We start from the raw sequence: 14,329 nt of genomic DNA on the forward strand, positions 1-14,329 counted from the left end.
TGTGTGGGTTGGGGGGCTGGTTTTTCATTTTTTCCTTGTAGTGTGCAAGGACGAGAAGGAGGATTCATCACAGAATACTGAGCACTTTGTGGTGGATGCTGACCCTGTTGGTGGGCATGGTACAGGGAGCAATGTGCTACCCACACCCCAAAGCGCAGCTACAAAAGAAGTTGGGGATACCTTGGGAACAGAAGAAGGGATAAGCCCTGTGGAGGAGGAGGAGGAAAATGGAAGTTACTGCATGGTGCAGGCAACTGCGTCAACTTCCCAAGACTCAGCAGCCCTTGACTGTCAGCTCAACCTTGCCCCGGTATGTAGGCAGCAACCAGATTTCCTCAGTGACATGAACTCTGTGCCTCCACCTCCTGTGGCTGAGTTTGCTCAGGAACCCACAGATCAGTCAGGGTCACATGAACACTGTGAGAGTTATTACTCTGATGGGATTGAAAAGGAGGCAGAGAAGAAAAAAAAAAAAGATAAAAGTGGATTGTGTCCTGAGAAGACATCTAGTGTCATCCCTGGAGACCTCTGCAGGCTAGCCCAGTTACAGCACGTGTGTGGCCTGGCTACCCATCCATCATCCAAGTGTGCTTCAGCCAACACTGCAGCTCAGCAGTCCTACAAGGTACCTTCAGTGCTGGTAGCTGGAAATAGCCATGATGGGCCCAAGGAGAAAAAAGAGTTACTTGTGAATCCAGAAATTCTGCTGCCTGTCAGGAAGAAGTCACGAACCTTCTACAGTGCAGGTAGATAATGGGGAACTGAGTGGCAGACAGTGACACTTATGGTGGCAGTGGCAGTAGTGTTTCCTTCACCATACAGAAGACACAACTTGGAGACACTGACTTGCACTATTTGCAATGCATTCTGCAATATTAGTTGTGCAGGAACATCTTCAAATAAAGGTTCCTGTGTGCCTTGTGTTTGAAGTATTACTAGCAATGCTTTTTGTTTTTACTGTGGATGAAGATTTGTGTTTATTTTTGTGGTGTGCTTTTAAAGAAGTTCTTTATTGCTCAAGTATTTCTTTTTCCTAAGTATAGTAAAAGTTGTTCTATTTTGTTTTTTCCCCTGTCTTGTTTCTCTTGGAATATTTTTATTCTCTTATCACCTACTCCCCATATCTCTCTCTCTCTCTCTCTCTCTCTCTCTCTCTCTCTCTCTCTCTGAACAATACATCATTTTTAGAGCAGCTAGGAGAGTTGGAGAAGATGTTCCAGGAAGACCACTACCCTGACAATGAGAAGAGGAGGGAGATTGCAGCTGTTGTTGGTGTAACACCACAGCGTATCATGGTAACACCTGTGTGGGTAACAGAGTTGGCTGTGGGTTATGTGCCAGAAAATGAGAAGGAGAGGGACTGGGGCAGGGAGGAAGATCTTGAGTAAGAAGAGAGGAGCTTGCGAGAAACAGGATAGAGACTGCAGCTTCCACTGATGAGAAGGTCAGAAAGAGAGGTTGTACAGATGGATACTAGACCAAAAAAAAAAAAAAGGCAGTGGAATCAGCTGATTTCTACTCCATCTCTCTTCCTGCCTCTTAACATGAGACACATAATGTGTGAGTAAAAGAGGCTGGAGTTAATCTCTTTATCTTGAAGATTATTCTATGAGTAACAAATGAAACTGGGGCTTGAAGTATGATCTTTCTGCTGTTATTCTTCTCTTTCTGGTTGCAATGAACCTTGCTGATTCTCTGGAAGAGAGGAGAGTTTTGGTTGAACTTGGTGGGCTGTGGAGGCAGTTATTGCTGATTTTTTCCCATGTCCCCATGTGGAGATGGTTTCTGCTCTGAATGTATCTTTTCCCTCCATTTATCAGGTCTGGTTTCAGAATCGCAGGGCAAAGTGGCGAAAAACAGAGAAGTTGAGTGTGAAAGGGAATAAAAAATACTCAGCATCAGCAGCTCCGTCAGTCCCCTTGGGGTCAGACAGTTATGGGTGAGAGACTTGCTCTGTTTTTGCCTTCCTCCACATTAATTACCTAATGAATGAAATATTTCCCTGTCCCTCTTTCCCTTTACATTTAAGCCACTGAGAGCTGACCATTGAGTTGGACCTCTGTAGCTCCTCCTCTGTATCCTACAGTCTAACAGATGTCTAGGCAGATTGTAGTGGACTGTCTAAGAGGGCTTCTGATTAATCTGCAGCACAACTTTGAAGTAAAAATGTTGAAATCCCTCTGTTGAAGACATGTAGAGAGCAGAGAATGAAATAGGAATTTGATTACAGCTCCGTTTTCAGTTTCTGTGAGTGTGCTGGCCAGACCCTTTGTGTGTGTGCTTGGGAATTCTTTCATCCCAGTCCCTCTGTCACCTGTGCTTTCCTTGTTCATAGATTTTCCTTTGATGATAGAATTGCTACTTGCCCAGATTAGTCTTACAAAGACATGGGTTTATCTGAAGAAATGAAAGCTAGCACCTCTGCAGAGGAGAGGTGGGAAATTCCTATTGGGGAGAAATTGGAGTGAGTGAGGATAGATGGTCTTTCAAGTGGGGGGAGAGAGGGAAGGAAGAAGTGAATCTTTCTGAGGGAAGTATTTATGGCAGCTTGGAATGCAGGTCTTTCTCTGAAGAGAACGGAATGAAGTGTAAAAATGGAATTGAGTGAAAGACAGGAGACCACCTGACTGGTCTCACTGTGCTGTCCCTGTCACCTGCCCTTTCTGCCACTCGTGACCTGGGACTGCTTGTCCAGATATTTGATACAACATCCCTTGCACTGCTTCTTCTTGTTCTTGGAATTCAGCCAGCACTTCCCCTTCCATCTACTAGTGATCTAGGGCTTGTCCCTTATAGGAGAGTTTAAGTGTATATTTTTTGATAATGTCTTGTCTTGTCCTCTGGTTTACGTTCATGTCCTTTATGTACACCTTCAGGGCACCTCTTCTGCCTATGCCTCCACTGCCTGACATTGTTCATGACCAGCCTGCCATGTTGGGTGTAGACACTACAGTTGGGAACTATTCCAGCCTGCTCAGTGGACACCATGCACCACTTGCTTCCTCTTCAGGTAAGACCCATATCAGTAGATACAGTGTTTTGATAGTAGCTACAGCATTGGTTGGTGGTGCTGATAGGTTCCCAAACACTCTTAGGAAGGTCTTGTGAGTCATGTTCCCCCTGACCAGTCCAAACAGTGACACCAGGTTTAACAGCTCCCTGCTAATCCAGTTACCAGCTATGCTGGGTGGAGTCTCAGTGCTAACACTGGAGCCAAATATGCAGTACTTATTCATAACCTAGCACAGCCCAGCAAGGACTTCCAAATACGACTCCATAGGGTTACAGGATTGGGACAGTCTTCTGTAATAGCTATATGATGCTGGAGCTGTTGGAGATATTCTGGTCTCGATTACAGTGTTTTGGCTACAACCTGTAATAGAGCAAGCTGTGTGAGGAAGGTGCATTGTGTAAACTGTTGGTGTTGCAGAGCCTCCCTCAGATCCCTCCTAGATCCACCCATACCTTTCCATCTTCCCAGAGAGGTTCTTTGACTTCTCCAGCCACTAGGAATGGGCAGTGCAGATTCCTATTTTGTGCAATACCTTGAGGGAGTGAGACTGTTTGAATTCTTAAGCATACAGCCTAACTTAGTTCCTGTTGCAATGTTGTTGAAAGTCAGAGGGCTGTGCTGTTGGATCAGTTTTCTACCTGAGCTGCAATTAGACTTGAAGATTCATAGCAACCAAAGAGAAAGGGTTTGTTCAATTGCATATTCATGTGTGGAGTACCAGGACATTCCCTGGGGTCAGGAATGTTCCATAAAGCATTTCTTATATATGTTTAGTTTTCCAAGTTGATATGACTTGAAAATATTTTCAAAATAATGAGGGTTTCACCACTTCCTTAGGGAGAGATATCACAAGCAATAGATGTGCTGACACACAGTACAGCTGGGGGGGGGGGGGGGTGTTCTGCTCTTCAGTACTATTCATTCTTTTGAATTTCATGCTCTCATTTCTGTCCTTTTGTTGTATGCTAAATACATAGTGGTATTACTTTTAAGACCAATTCTATGCAAAACATATTTTTAATATGACTGAACTTTAATACAGTATTATTTTTAATAGGACTGATAACTTACAAAATATTTTGGCACTGTAGAAAGCAACAATAAAACTGTATCAGCAAATTCAGAATTCTAAAAACCAGATATCTAAACTAAACATATTTAATTGTGATGCTTTCTTGATACTCTAATCCAGCACTTCTGTCATTTAAATTTGCCTGTCAAAAATAATCTCAAGGCAAGGACTACTTAAGTCAGCTCTATGAGCTGTTTAACCAATTTAACTGTAATTCAATTAACTGCAGTTTTTCCACATCTTCTTGCAGCAGAGTAAACATGGTCAAAGTGTTTGAATAATCCACTGCTTCCCAGAATGAAGAAATGGTGCAGTCAGTGAGTCCTGTATTTAATTAGATAAAGACCAAGATTTTGAATAATTCATTTAAGGAAAACAAACCAAATATGTTTATATTTCTACTCTTGTCTGCAAAACTCTCCTGGTTCCTAAAGTTCACCTGCAGACATGTTATTTAGTCAAGAGAATCAAGTTTATTAGAGAAAATGAGCAGAGCTACAGCTAAAGTTTCATTCAGGGCTGTGATCTTGTCATCTGTCTGTACTGAATACTTTCTTCTGAAGAACCTGCACACTGGATGCCACTGCACTCATGGAAAACACAATCGTTCTGTTAGGAAAGAAAAGTCGTGTCTGAATTTTTTTGCATAATGTGTAAGGAAGAAAAAGGCAAGTGAATGTTTCTGAGAATGGACTGCTTATGTGAGCAAACGAGTGATAAACATAGCCAAGTTCTTAACTGCCTGAGTCCTCTGAACTCGCTGCTGTCGTCTATTGCATTTACTGTGTGTACATGTAGCTTCCATAGTTTGTCTGAAACCACAGTATCTTCAATATTAGGTGCACGTTTAAGGATTAGAGTATACTTCATTTTGCTAGATGTATATGAGGGAACAGACTTCCCCTTGTTCTGTTTAAATGATGCTGCTTCTGCTGGGCAAGAAGTAATGAAATCTATTTGTGTCATCTAAAGCTGGTAAACACTTTCCAGATACAGATCTGTTTGAAAAGAAAGTACCATTTCTAAATTGCTTCACAGAAAAGAGGCATACTTTGCTAATACACACAAATCCTGAGGGCTATTTGTTGGTGGTGTTTTTTTTTTTTTTCCTGACTTGGTTTCCTCAGGGGAAGGAGATGTACGTTGTATGTAATGAGCCACCACACAGAAGTGTGCTCTGTTTATTAAACCCAGTTTCCCCTCCAAATTTATTTAACTCCAGTCAAATTTGATGGAACGTGGACATCTTAAAAATACTGCGTTCCTACAAGTCATGGGAAAATTGCTGCCAGGGCGGAGCAGAGATATCTAAGTTAGTGCTCCCTCTGAGGGAAAGACTGTTACGAGGTACAGAGAGACCTTGTGGGAGGGAAAGCTGCGTAGCCTAATCATGGGAAAAGCTTCAAACACAGTTTTGCCACATTAGATGTAGGAAAACCCAACAATAAGGAAAAAAACTTCCTTTTTTTGTTATCTGACATCATATAAGCAGACTTTTTTTCTTTAAGAATGAAATTAGAAAATGAGATGGAAGAAAAATAAAAGACAACGCAACTTTCAAATTCAGCTGCCTTCTTCAGAAAAAAAGCTTGCCAACAAATCGAAACATGCAGGACCCACCTGTTTTCTTCATTAGAAGATCTCAAAATGAAGGAGATAAAATATGGATAGGATAAAATCCAAAATATAAAAAAACCAGAAGGACAAATGAATAGCATGGTGCATTTGCAAGACAAGAGCAGTTGCTTAGTACAAAGAATGGCCTCTGTGTAAACAGCTCATAAATGACAGGTTTCTTCAAACTAATCTTTGACCTGTGTGTCATGGTACAGTTCTGCCCAAGATTGTGGCCCAGTAGAGTGATTATTCGGACACTTTCCTTGGTAGCAGTGGGCTAAACCACTTTCAGCTGGACAAGCAAATCACTTATGTGCATGAGAACAGTAAGATTTGTTACCTAACACCATTGGAGAGTGTTCAGTGTCCTCTTTTCCTTTGTTTTTTTCTTGTTATTTAGCCAGTAATTCAGACTGAATAGTGTTTTTTTATGTCCCACCTTTTTGTATGGTTCTGTAAACAAGATGATTAAAAATGTCACCAAGTTCTATTTGAGACTTAATCTTCCTTGCCGGCAGTTGTGGCTTCTGAGTTTGGTTTCAGTTTTCTAGTCTTACCCACACAACTTGCCATAAGAGCCTTGTTTACTTTATAAATTCTTACCTGAGCTTTCTTTGATCTTAGAATTGTTTTCCTACTACTTTTGTAAGACAGCTAGCTTGTTTTAAACAAATTAATGTACTTAATTCTTTTTTGATATTTTCAGTTATTTGAAGTTTCTCTTCTTGTTTGTCTGAGACTTCCCACAGATTTCTTTCTGGTAATTTATTGACTTAAGGCATAAAGAGACTCTTGGAGATGAAACTCTAATGTCTCTAATTAGGCTTGAATCTTCCTTAGCATTACAGAAAGTATGGATGCAAGTACAGTGAAGTGTCTTTTACATGCAAATCAAGAGCATGTTTGTGCAGGTGAGCAGTGACCATATGCATACATAAACTTTCAGTTATGGCAGTTCTTCAGGCAAGACTAGGCATGCACTTGTGCATATTTTTGCATATTTTATGAGGTTACTGATGATTTAACTAATGATGTCTACTTTGCAGAAGCTGTTTGTGAGCAGGAGAGATGCTTGTATCTGTATGGCCTCCTTACCCCTTTAGATTTGACCCTTTAGAGAGAAAAGTTACATTCTATACCTCTGGTTTGTAGGATGAGATTTTTCCCCCCCTACCCCCAGTGCTGCTTTTGCAGGAAGTATTTTGCTTCTTGTAGCTATTTTGCTGAGGACACGTTTCAGGAGCCCAGCATATGCTGGTAGTTCTTGTGCAAATAACAAGGTAATTACTTAGTAGCAGAGATGGGATTGTAATGGAAGTTTTAGAAATAACCGCGTGAAGTTTGACATGACCTAGACTCTGCTCTAGAATAGACCTCTGTCTGCTTCAATATTGGTATAAGACTGAAATCACAGTCATACCAAGAAGTGTACACATCCCTTTTTAATCATAAAAGACTCTGTCCCATACACTGGAAACTGTTTGCACTAAAGAATGGGTATCTTAACTCTACCAGTATGCTGAGGAAGCAGCTAAAGCATGGAGAAGACATCTGTGTAGCTGAAGACTTAGAATAGCTACTCTTGAGTTAAAAGACAAGTGTATCACCACAACTGGTTCAGAGACTGACCAAAGTGAGATCTGAAGCTGCAAATTATTAAATTGCTCTCCATAAATTGCCAAGGTTGTCTCATGGACTGAAAATCTAGAAACAGTGGAAGTGATAAACAAAATCCTACTGTTGCATTCGCACTTTCAATGGAAAACCTACTGAGAATTTGTATGTCTACATCAACGTCTGGCAGAACAACAGAATTGTAAAATGTAAGTATTATCTTAAGCCAGGGGTCATCAAACACACACTTCACCATTGAACAAGATGCTGAAATCTTACGTAAATGTAGTGTCGTATTTAGCAGATACTACTTCTCTGGAAATTTGTTTATTCTCACTGCAGTTGTTACTGTACTCAGAAGTGATGCATTCAGTGTCTGTCTTAGAATGGTCTGAGAAGCAGAGGAAATTCTAGACAAGGCTGAGCCAGCTCTTTGGAGGCTGAGTATGCTATCTTCATGAGCTCATTGCCCATGGTACTATTGCCATGATCCATAAGGATAATCTGCACTAGGTGTTGCAAATACTTCACGAAACAGAAATTAATTCTAAATGTGTGTGAAAGTGAATTTAGAAGTGATTCTTGGGCAATGTTGGTAGCAGTGCTTGTATTAATTCTGAGCAAGATGATGGCCATCAGCAGAATAGCTGATCCTACTGTCATTGACTAAAGGTTTATTTGTATGTGGTCAATTTTTCAGGTAAGTTATTCCCCAAATGACTGCTGTTTCATAACATCTGTATTTACTACTACATTTCAGCACAGAATGGTTAGGAGAACAAGTGCAAAAGAAGGTTTCCAAAAGCCGGAAGAGATTCTCAGCTTCATTTCTGACTTAAGCCATTTTGACTTGCAAGGAAACTAAATATTCTCTTGACTAATGCTGTGTTATATGGGACTAGATGAGCTGTGTTATGTCAAAAAATAGCAAATGGTGAGATAAACCTATCGCATGTACGCTACAAATGTTGCCCAACATGGAGAAAGGATACGTTCAAATAAAGAACAAACCACTGACAATTGCCTGGGCATGTGAATGCTTTTGAGATACCATCATAGGACTTGCTCTGGTTTTCTAAATGAATCAAAAGTCAGGGCTGTTCAAGTTTTCACTGAAACATTGCAACTCCCTCTTTCCATAGCTGCAATGAATTGAAAACCATTTGATGTAGGAAGATAAAATAAGATAAGCACAGCTGCACAGTACACTGGGGAAACTGAGAAATTGTGCTGCAAGGTGTTGAAGTGGAATCTCCTTATGAGCTCTCTGAGCATGCATTCCAAAATTCTCTAACAATTGCATATGCTTGTCATTGCAGTATTATGATTAAGTCTTTTGTTTAAGGCCTTTGATTCTCCCTTGGTGGAGTGCATCTGATGTTGCACTGTATGTCTGCAAGGGTGCAGATCACCAAATACAGTTACAGCTACAGCTGTAAGCTATTTGTACTTTTAACTTTCCCTAAATGCCTTCCAATGCGTAGCAGTAGACTAATGTTGCCTGAACAGTCACTGGCATTTTCTCATATTTGCCTACTACTTGTGCTCATTCAACCTAGCCAGACTTGAAAATTCATTTCAAATTGTGTCATGCACACCTGATTGTCACACTTCTCAGGAAAGAGATAGTTTGCTATTTGGCATAACAGAAGAGAATCTTATTCGCTTGCACCATGTGCAAGCTTCTTGAACTCCCACATACACTTGTTATTTTGGATCATCAACATATGCGCTTCTGACTTTCTCATTTCCTACACTGTCTTCCTTTCACAGAGATAGGAAACCATTCCTCTCTCCTTTTCCAGCAGTGACTGAGGAGGCAGGTCATGAAACAAGACTCTAGCAATCAAATGATGTCCATTTCATTTTCCATCTCCCAGCTTCTTGTTCCCAGGGCCCTTCAGCTGGCATCTCTGCTTTTTTGGATTGACTCATCAGAGGCCCAACTAGGAGTGAAATTTTGGTAATGACCTAGACAGTGGATCTCTGAAGGCACATTTTTGTTTCTTTCAAACCACAGTTAAGTCTTTTGAAAGGGTAGTCTGTGCAGCACATTCTTCCAAGAGGACACTAGAGATGGAAGATGGCTGGGGGATTGTGCCTGGCTTTTTTCCAGGAAGTGCTTTGCTTCATTTGGCTGGCTTCTTGAGAGCTGAATAAATCCAGTGTGCAGAAACTGAGATCATGAAGGTAATTTTATTTAATCAATAAACATCAGCCTCTGTTCCAGAGAGCCTGACTCCTTATATACCTTTTGCTTCCCAGCAGCCGTGCTGCTGCTTACTTACTTTTATTCTCATCTGTTAACCTCTGCTCATTCACTGACATCTTGCCTTTCTCTTCTGTCACTCCTGTGACTTTCTTCCCTCTGCTTGCTCCTTTTTATTTTCAGTATTACAGCACAATGTGACAGTGTCTCTCTTTATTCACAGTATCTTCAGTGACAGGAATGGTGTCACCTTGTGAAGCAGTTCAGACAAAGCCACTGTCTCAAGGCAACTTTGGTTCCAGCAGAATGGAGTGCTTTCCTAGTCTTTCCAGCCCTCCACCCATCCGCAGGGCCAGCCTCCCTTTCAGTCTGTCCTTCAACCCCCACAGTCATATTGTCCCCTTGATTCTGGACACTCCCAACAGTGAATGCAGCTTGTCCTGTCAGGAAAACGGCTCCATGGACACCTTCACTTACAACACCCAGAATCAAGGGTAGGAATGGATGAGATTGTGTTTGAAGGAGATGAGAAAAGTGAACCTTGGGAGAAGCCTTGCGAGGGCAAAGCTGGATTGTTGGACAAGGAAATAGATGGGAGCATAAATGAAGATTTAGATGTGGGAGTGAGAAGGTCCAGAGAGTAAAAGAAAGGAAACTCCTTTAAAGGGAGTATAAAAAAATGTAAAGATGTGCATTACTTCTCACAAAAGGCATACCTTTTACCAAAATGCAGTCAGAATTGCAAGTATGTTGACGAAAGTGGGGTTCAAAAGTACAGTGATAAGGAATCCTTAGGAGATGATGTACTGAGTATTGGGGGGTGCTTAGAGGCTAGGCAGAGCAGAGGTAAAGGTAGTCCTCACTAATGTGCACTGTTAAAGAACCCTATGATATGCTATGATACCCTATGATAGCACTCTGCTTGAGTGGTTTCCGTTGCTCTTGTTCTGTGCCTGGGATTTGGGAGAGAGGATAGGAATTATATCAGGGTTGGAGTGGATGTTAAGGGGGAGATATAAACAATTATTTGTTATACAGGTTGCTGTTGCCCCTACTTTAATCTCTGAATTGCTTCTCTCCTTGCTTGCAGTGCAAGTTCCCCAGCTTCCTGCAATTACCCTGAACAGCTGGAGTCTGCAGCCAACTTAGAGACCTCGTACTGCCAATACAGCAGCCAGGGTGGAACCTACCACCTGCCCCAATATCCTCAGCAGCACCAGCTCTCCCAGTTCCACCATCTGCCAGTTCACCTGCCCAGCAATGAGCTCTCCAGCGTCCACCTCACACCTACAACATCCACTGAGTCCAATATGCCTTTTCTCACCTTAGCTGGCAACAGTGGAGTCATAACCTATGGGGCAGCAGGGGCCTCGCAAGGCTACGTACAGAACCACATGGGGGGACAGATCTTGTTACAGCAGCCAAGTGGAAGCTCAGGTAAATTTCTGAATTCTTTTGGCATTCTACTCCTCTGGAGTAACTAAATGATACCCTGAAAGGTCCAGGATGATCAGTAATTTTACTGATGATAATGAAAGGAAGAAGGAACATGCATATACATGTGCATATATATATATATATATATGTATACACACATATATATGCCTCCCATCCATTTATTTCCCTGTATTCTTTTTTTTTTTTAAGTGCCAGGTGACACAGATTTGATTAAGAAGTTATTTCTTGGCTGCATGTCAGAGAGAGTGTTATCATGTGAATAGGTCAGGTAGTGCAATGGTTTGTCTGGTAGGAAGCTAATTTTTCTTTTCCAAAGGTGTACTGTGGAGCAAACTAATATGCCTATGGTATAGGTAGGTATGGATCAAAGATGCAAGGTGAAAAAAGTGCAACAGCAAGTCAACTAGTTGGTGATAGCGAGAAAAATAGTCTTCTGACTTTACTGGGCTTCTGCTGAAACCATTTGGAAATGTGTGTACCATGGGGCAGTGCAAAAGAAGAGGGTTAGAGCTATAGGCAATACAATATGAATATAGCTTCGTTATTTTTCTTCCTCTGACATTAATTTGTAACATCAATTAGATTAAAGCACTTCAACATAATTTATTTTCTAAAAAGTAACTAGGTAAAAATGGCATTGTCAACCTCCTTGTTTTGTGTCAGTGATTTGTATTTTGAAGTTGTTCAGGTCCAAGTAAAATCAAAAGATAACAAGCTATTGCAGTTTGTTTGGACTGTCAGGCTTGTTAAAAGTAAGCACACAGTCCAAAAATCTGTCTCACTTCTTATCACATAAGAGAATAAAGGGTTTTCAGACCACAGATGCTGCTCCTATTTCTGTACTGTGTTTGCATACCTTGTCAGGGAAAGAAATCTGACTCACAGGTTTGTTGGCACACGCTGGCTCATGTTCACACTGTTCATGGCTAAAAACAGTTTGGCAGCATCCATTCTATCTGGCACTTGGCCTGGCTCTCCTCTGTGGTTGTAAAGCAGAATTATTATTTTCTGTGGTTTTTCAGTTTGAAGTGCCAGAAGTAATGAGAGGGCTGTGTCACAGCACACCAAATTAATGCTTTTATAGCATGATGCCAGGAGTGTGCATTGTATGCCTTGGAGCATGTCATGAGAGCATGAAGGGATATATAAAAGTGCTAGCCTTGCAAGGACTGATAAAGTTGGAGGACTGCTGCAGGAGCAGAGTGTCAAAGTTGATGCTCTCTCCTTCTGTGCTCCTGTGTGGAGCACAATGTGTAGTGAATTCGCAGTGCCAGGCTCTTCTCTTCAAGGAGGGGATCCTTTGATTGTGCAGTGTGGACAGCTGAGGCCCAGGGCCCGGAAGTGCAATGGGGAGAGGACCGGACTGGCAGTTACACACACCCCTAAAGTCTTATTTCAGCATATAAGTGAGTGAGCAGTTCAGCTGGATTAATATATATGAGTTAAGAAATGTACCTGCTTTTGGGATTGCAAGTTTAATAAATGAGAGTGATGAATGAGCATCCAGCTCACACTTTGCAGAGCTGATTTGGACAAGTAGGGGTGGAGAAAAAACTTTTTTTTTTTTTTTTTTTTAACTATAAGGTCACTAAATACTCCCAGGATCTGTGCTAAAGTGACATCACATTATTTAGATTAGAACAGTGCTATGAATTTTTCAAGTTCTTCCACCTATGAACTATGCCCTGAATAAAAATACTGCTGTAGAAACAACAAAGTTAACCTTCATATGCCTGCAGTGTCTGCTCTGTTGCAGAAACTGTTAAGGTGTAAGTGTTAATACTGATTTGCACTAAACATGTTTTTTGTGTTTTTAGAAGCACAAGATAAGCATTTTTACATGTACACGGTATTAATCCTACCTTCCTTATTTTTAATTATTCTGTCCTTTGTTGCTTTTTTCTCAGCAGGTATCACTGCCTATCAAGCTGTCCCCTGGAATGATTTCTATATGCAGGGAGTTCCATTCTCAAATCAGTTGGGCTCACGAATGCCATTTTCTAGCACAGCAGGAGGACACTACTTCGCAGAGCAGATTTCCTACACTCAGCCCAGCCTGCCCTCCTCTCCATATTTCCTTCAAGTGCCCAATGGAACAACATTAGGATCCATGTCACATACTGGAAAACCAAAGGAAGTGGCAACACCAGACCAGAGTTCATATCAGAACCACCAGACAGAGCTGGAGTTGACATCACTTGCTGAAGAAGTAGAGAGCAGCAGTAGCAAGAAAGGAGAGAGCATTGTTGGTAAATGAAAGGCCAGCTGAGTCCTTCAGAGAAGAGGGAGGGATAAGGAAAGAATTCCAAGGCTGCAGTAACTCCTCTGGATGCAGCTGTGGGATCAAAACTGTGGCATGAATGGGAATGGAAGCCTAATGATCCTATTGCTAGGTTCTCAGATTGATCTCTTTTCAGTGGTAGGCACTCATAGGCAGGTCAGTAAAAGAGACGGCAAAATTCTGTCCTCTGTCAGACATCTACTGTTGTGAGCTGAGTGGCTACACAAGATTGCTTTTTTTTCCCCTAATATTCCAACAGGCCTATACCTGTTTCTTCAAGGCAGAACTTGAGCAAGAGTAGGGAGAAGGGGAGAGTTTTGTCTCAATATCCCTTTTCAGGTTTTTCCTTTAGAACCAAAATTACCTTACTTTAGATTTGATGGAAGGTATCTTATGTCTCAAATAGTGAATTTCTTTGGAGTTTTCTAATTTTGAAACATAAAATATTTTTTAAAAATTCAGGTAATTCTGGGTGATCTGAGATCACATTTTATTATGAATCTGTTTTCTTTTTTTCTTCAGATGTTAAAGAAGAAAGTAATGACTGATGCTATGCTCTAAGAAAAAAAGAAGAGAAAATATTACCATTTTAGACTCTGCAAAGTAAGAACAGAGACAAGAAGAGAATACTCCTTGCAACAGAAGCGCGTTTTTGTTTCTTTTGAGAGGTTGATTTTTTTTTTTTTTTGTTGCCATGAGGATCTTCCTGCTGAGAAAAGAAGTGGGGAAATTTCAGTCAATAAAAGCTTCTGGTCTGTGTTTTTTGCACATCTCCTGACCTTATTCTTCTTACCAAATTCAGATCTTCCAGAGCACGCAGGCTGGAAAGCTTTGATACCAGCACCAGAGTCCCATGGGTAGGCAGAAATTCGAGATCATGCATGAAATGCATGCATGCATGGAATTCTGGAATATGTGGGAAGTGAGCCCAAGAAAAGTAAGACATATACAAAGCAGAAGGAGGAACTCCAGCAAGTACACTTAATTTTAGGGACTCCAGACAGTGGAAGAAGTGTCATGGGAAGTCTGTCATTGGTTCAGTGTTTGCTAACCTTGAGGAGTTTT

The 14,329-nt window shown here is 41.2% G+C and overlaps 1 protein-coding gene across 1 annotated transcript; it reads left to right on the forward strand.

The window, feature by feature from the left end:
- NOBOX (NOBOX oogenesis homeobox) lies at positions 1-14,034 on the forward strand. Its single transcript, XM_064514122.1, has 9 exons — positions 1-746; positions 1,189-1,295; positions 1,821-1,939; positions 2,877-3,104; positions 4,336-4,339; positions 9,730-10,019; positions 10,616-10,962; positions 12,891-13,232; positions 13,787-14,034. The coding sequence occupies exons 1-9, from the start codon at positions 242-244 to the stop codon at positions 13,810-13,812; spliced, it is 1,968 nt and encodes a 655-aa protein (XP_064370192.1). The 5' UTR covers positions 1-241; the 3' UTR covers positions 13,813-14,034.
- Positions 14,035-14,329: the final 295 nt, after the last annotated feature.

Source organism: Dromaius novaehollandiae, chromosome 1, assembly GCF_036370855.1.
Source record: "Dromaius novaehollandiae isolate bDroNov1 chromosome 1, bDroNov1.hap1, whole genome shotgun sequence".
NCBI classification, from domain to species: Eukaryota; Metazoa; Chordata; class Aves; order Casuariiformes; family Dromaiidae; genus Dromaius; species Dromaius novaehollandiae.

Coding starts and splice junctions, on each gene's coding strand:
- NOBOX (XM_064514122.1), top strand. CDS start 242: ATGGTGCAGGCAACTGCGTCAACTTCCCAAGACTCAGCAGCCCTTGAC. Junction 1,296..1,820: donor TAACACCACAGCGTATCATG/GTAACACCTGTG, acceptor TCCATTTATCAG/GTCTGGTTTCAGAATCGCAG. Junction 10,963..12,890: donor GCAGCCAAGTGGAAGCTCAG/GTAAATTTCTGA, acceptor CTTTTTTCTCAG/CAGGTATCACTGCCTATCAA.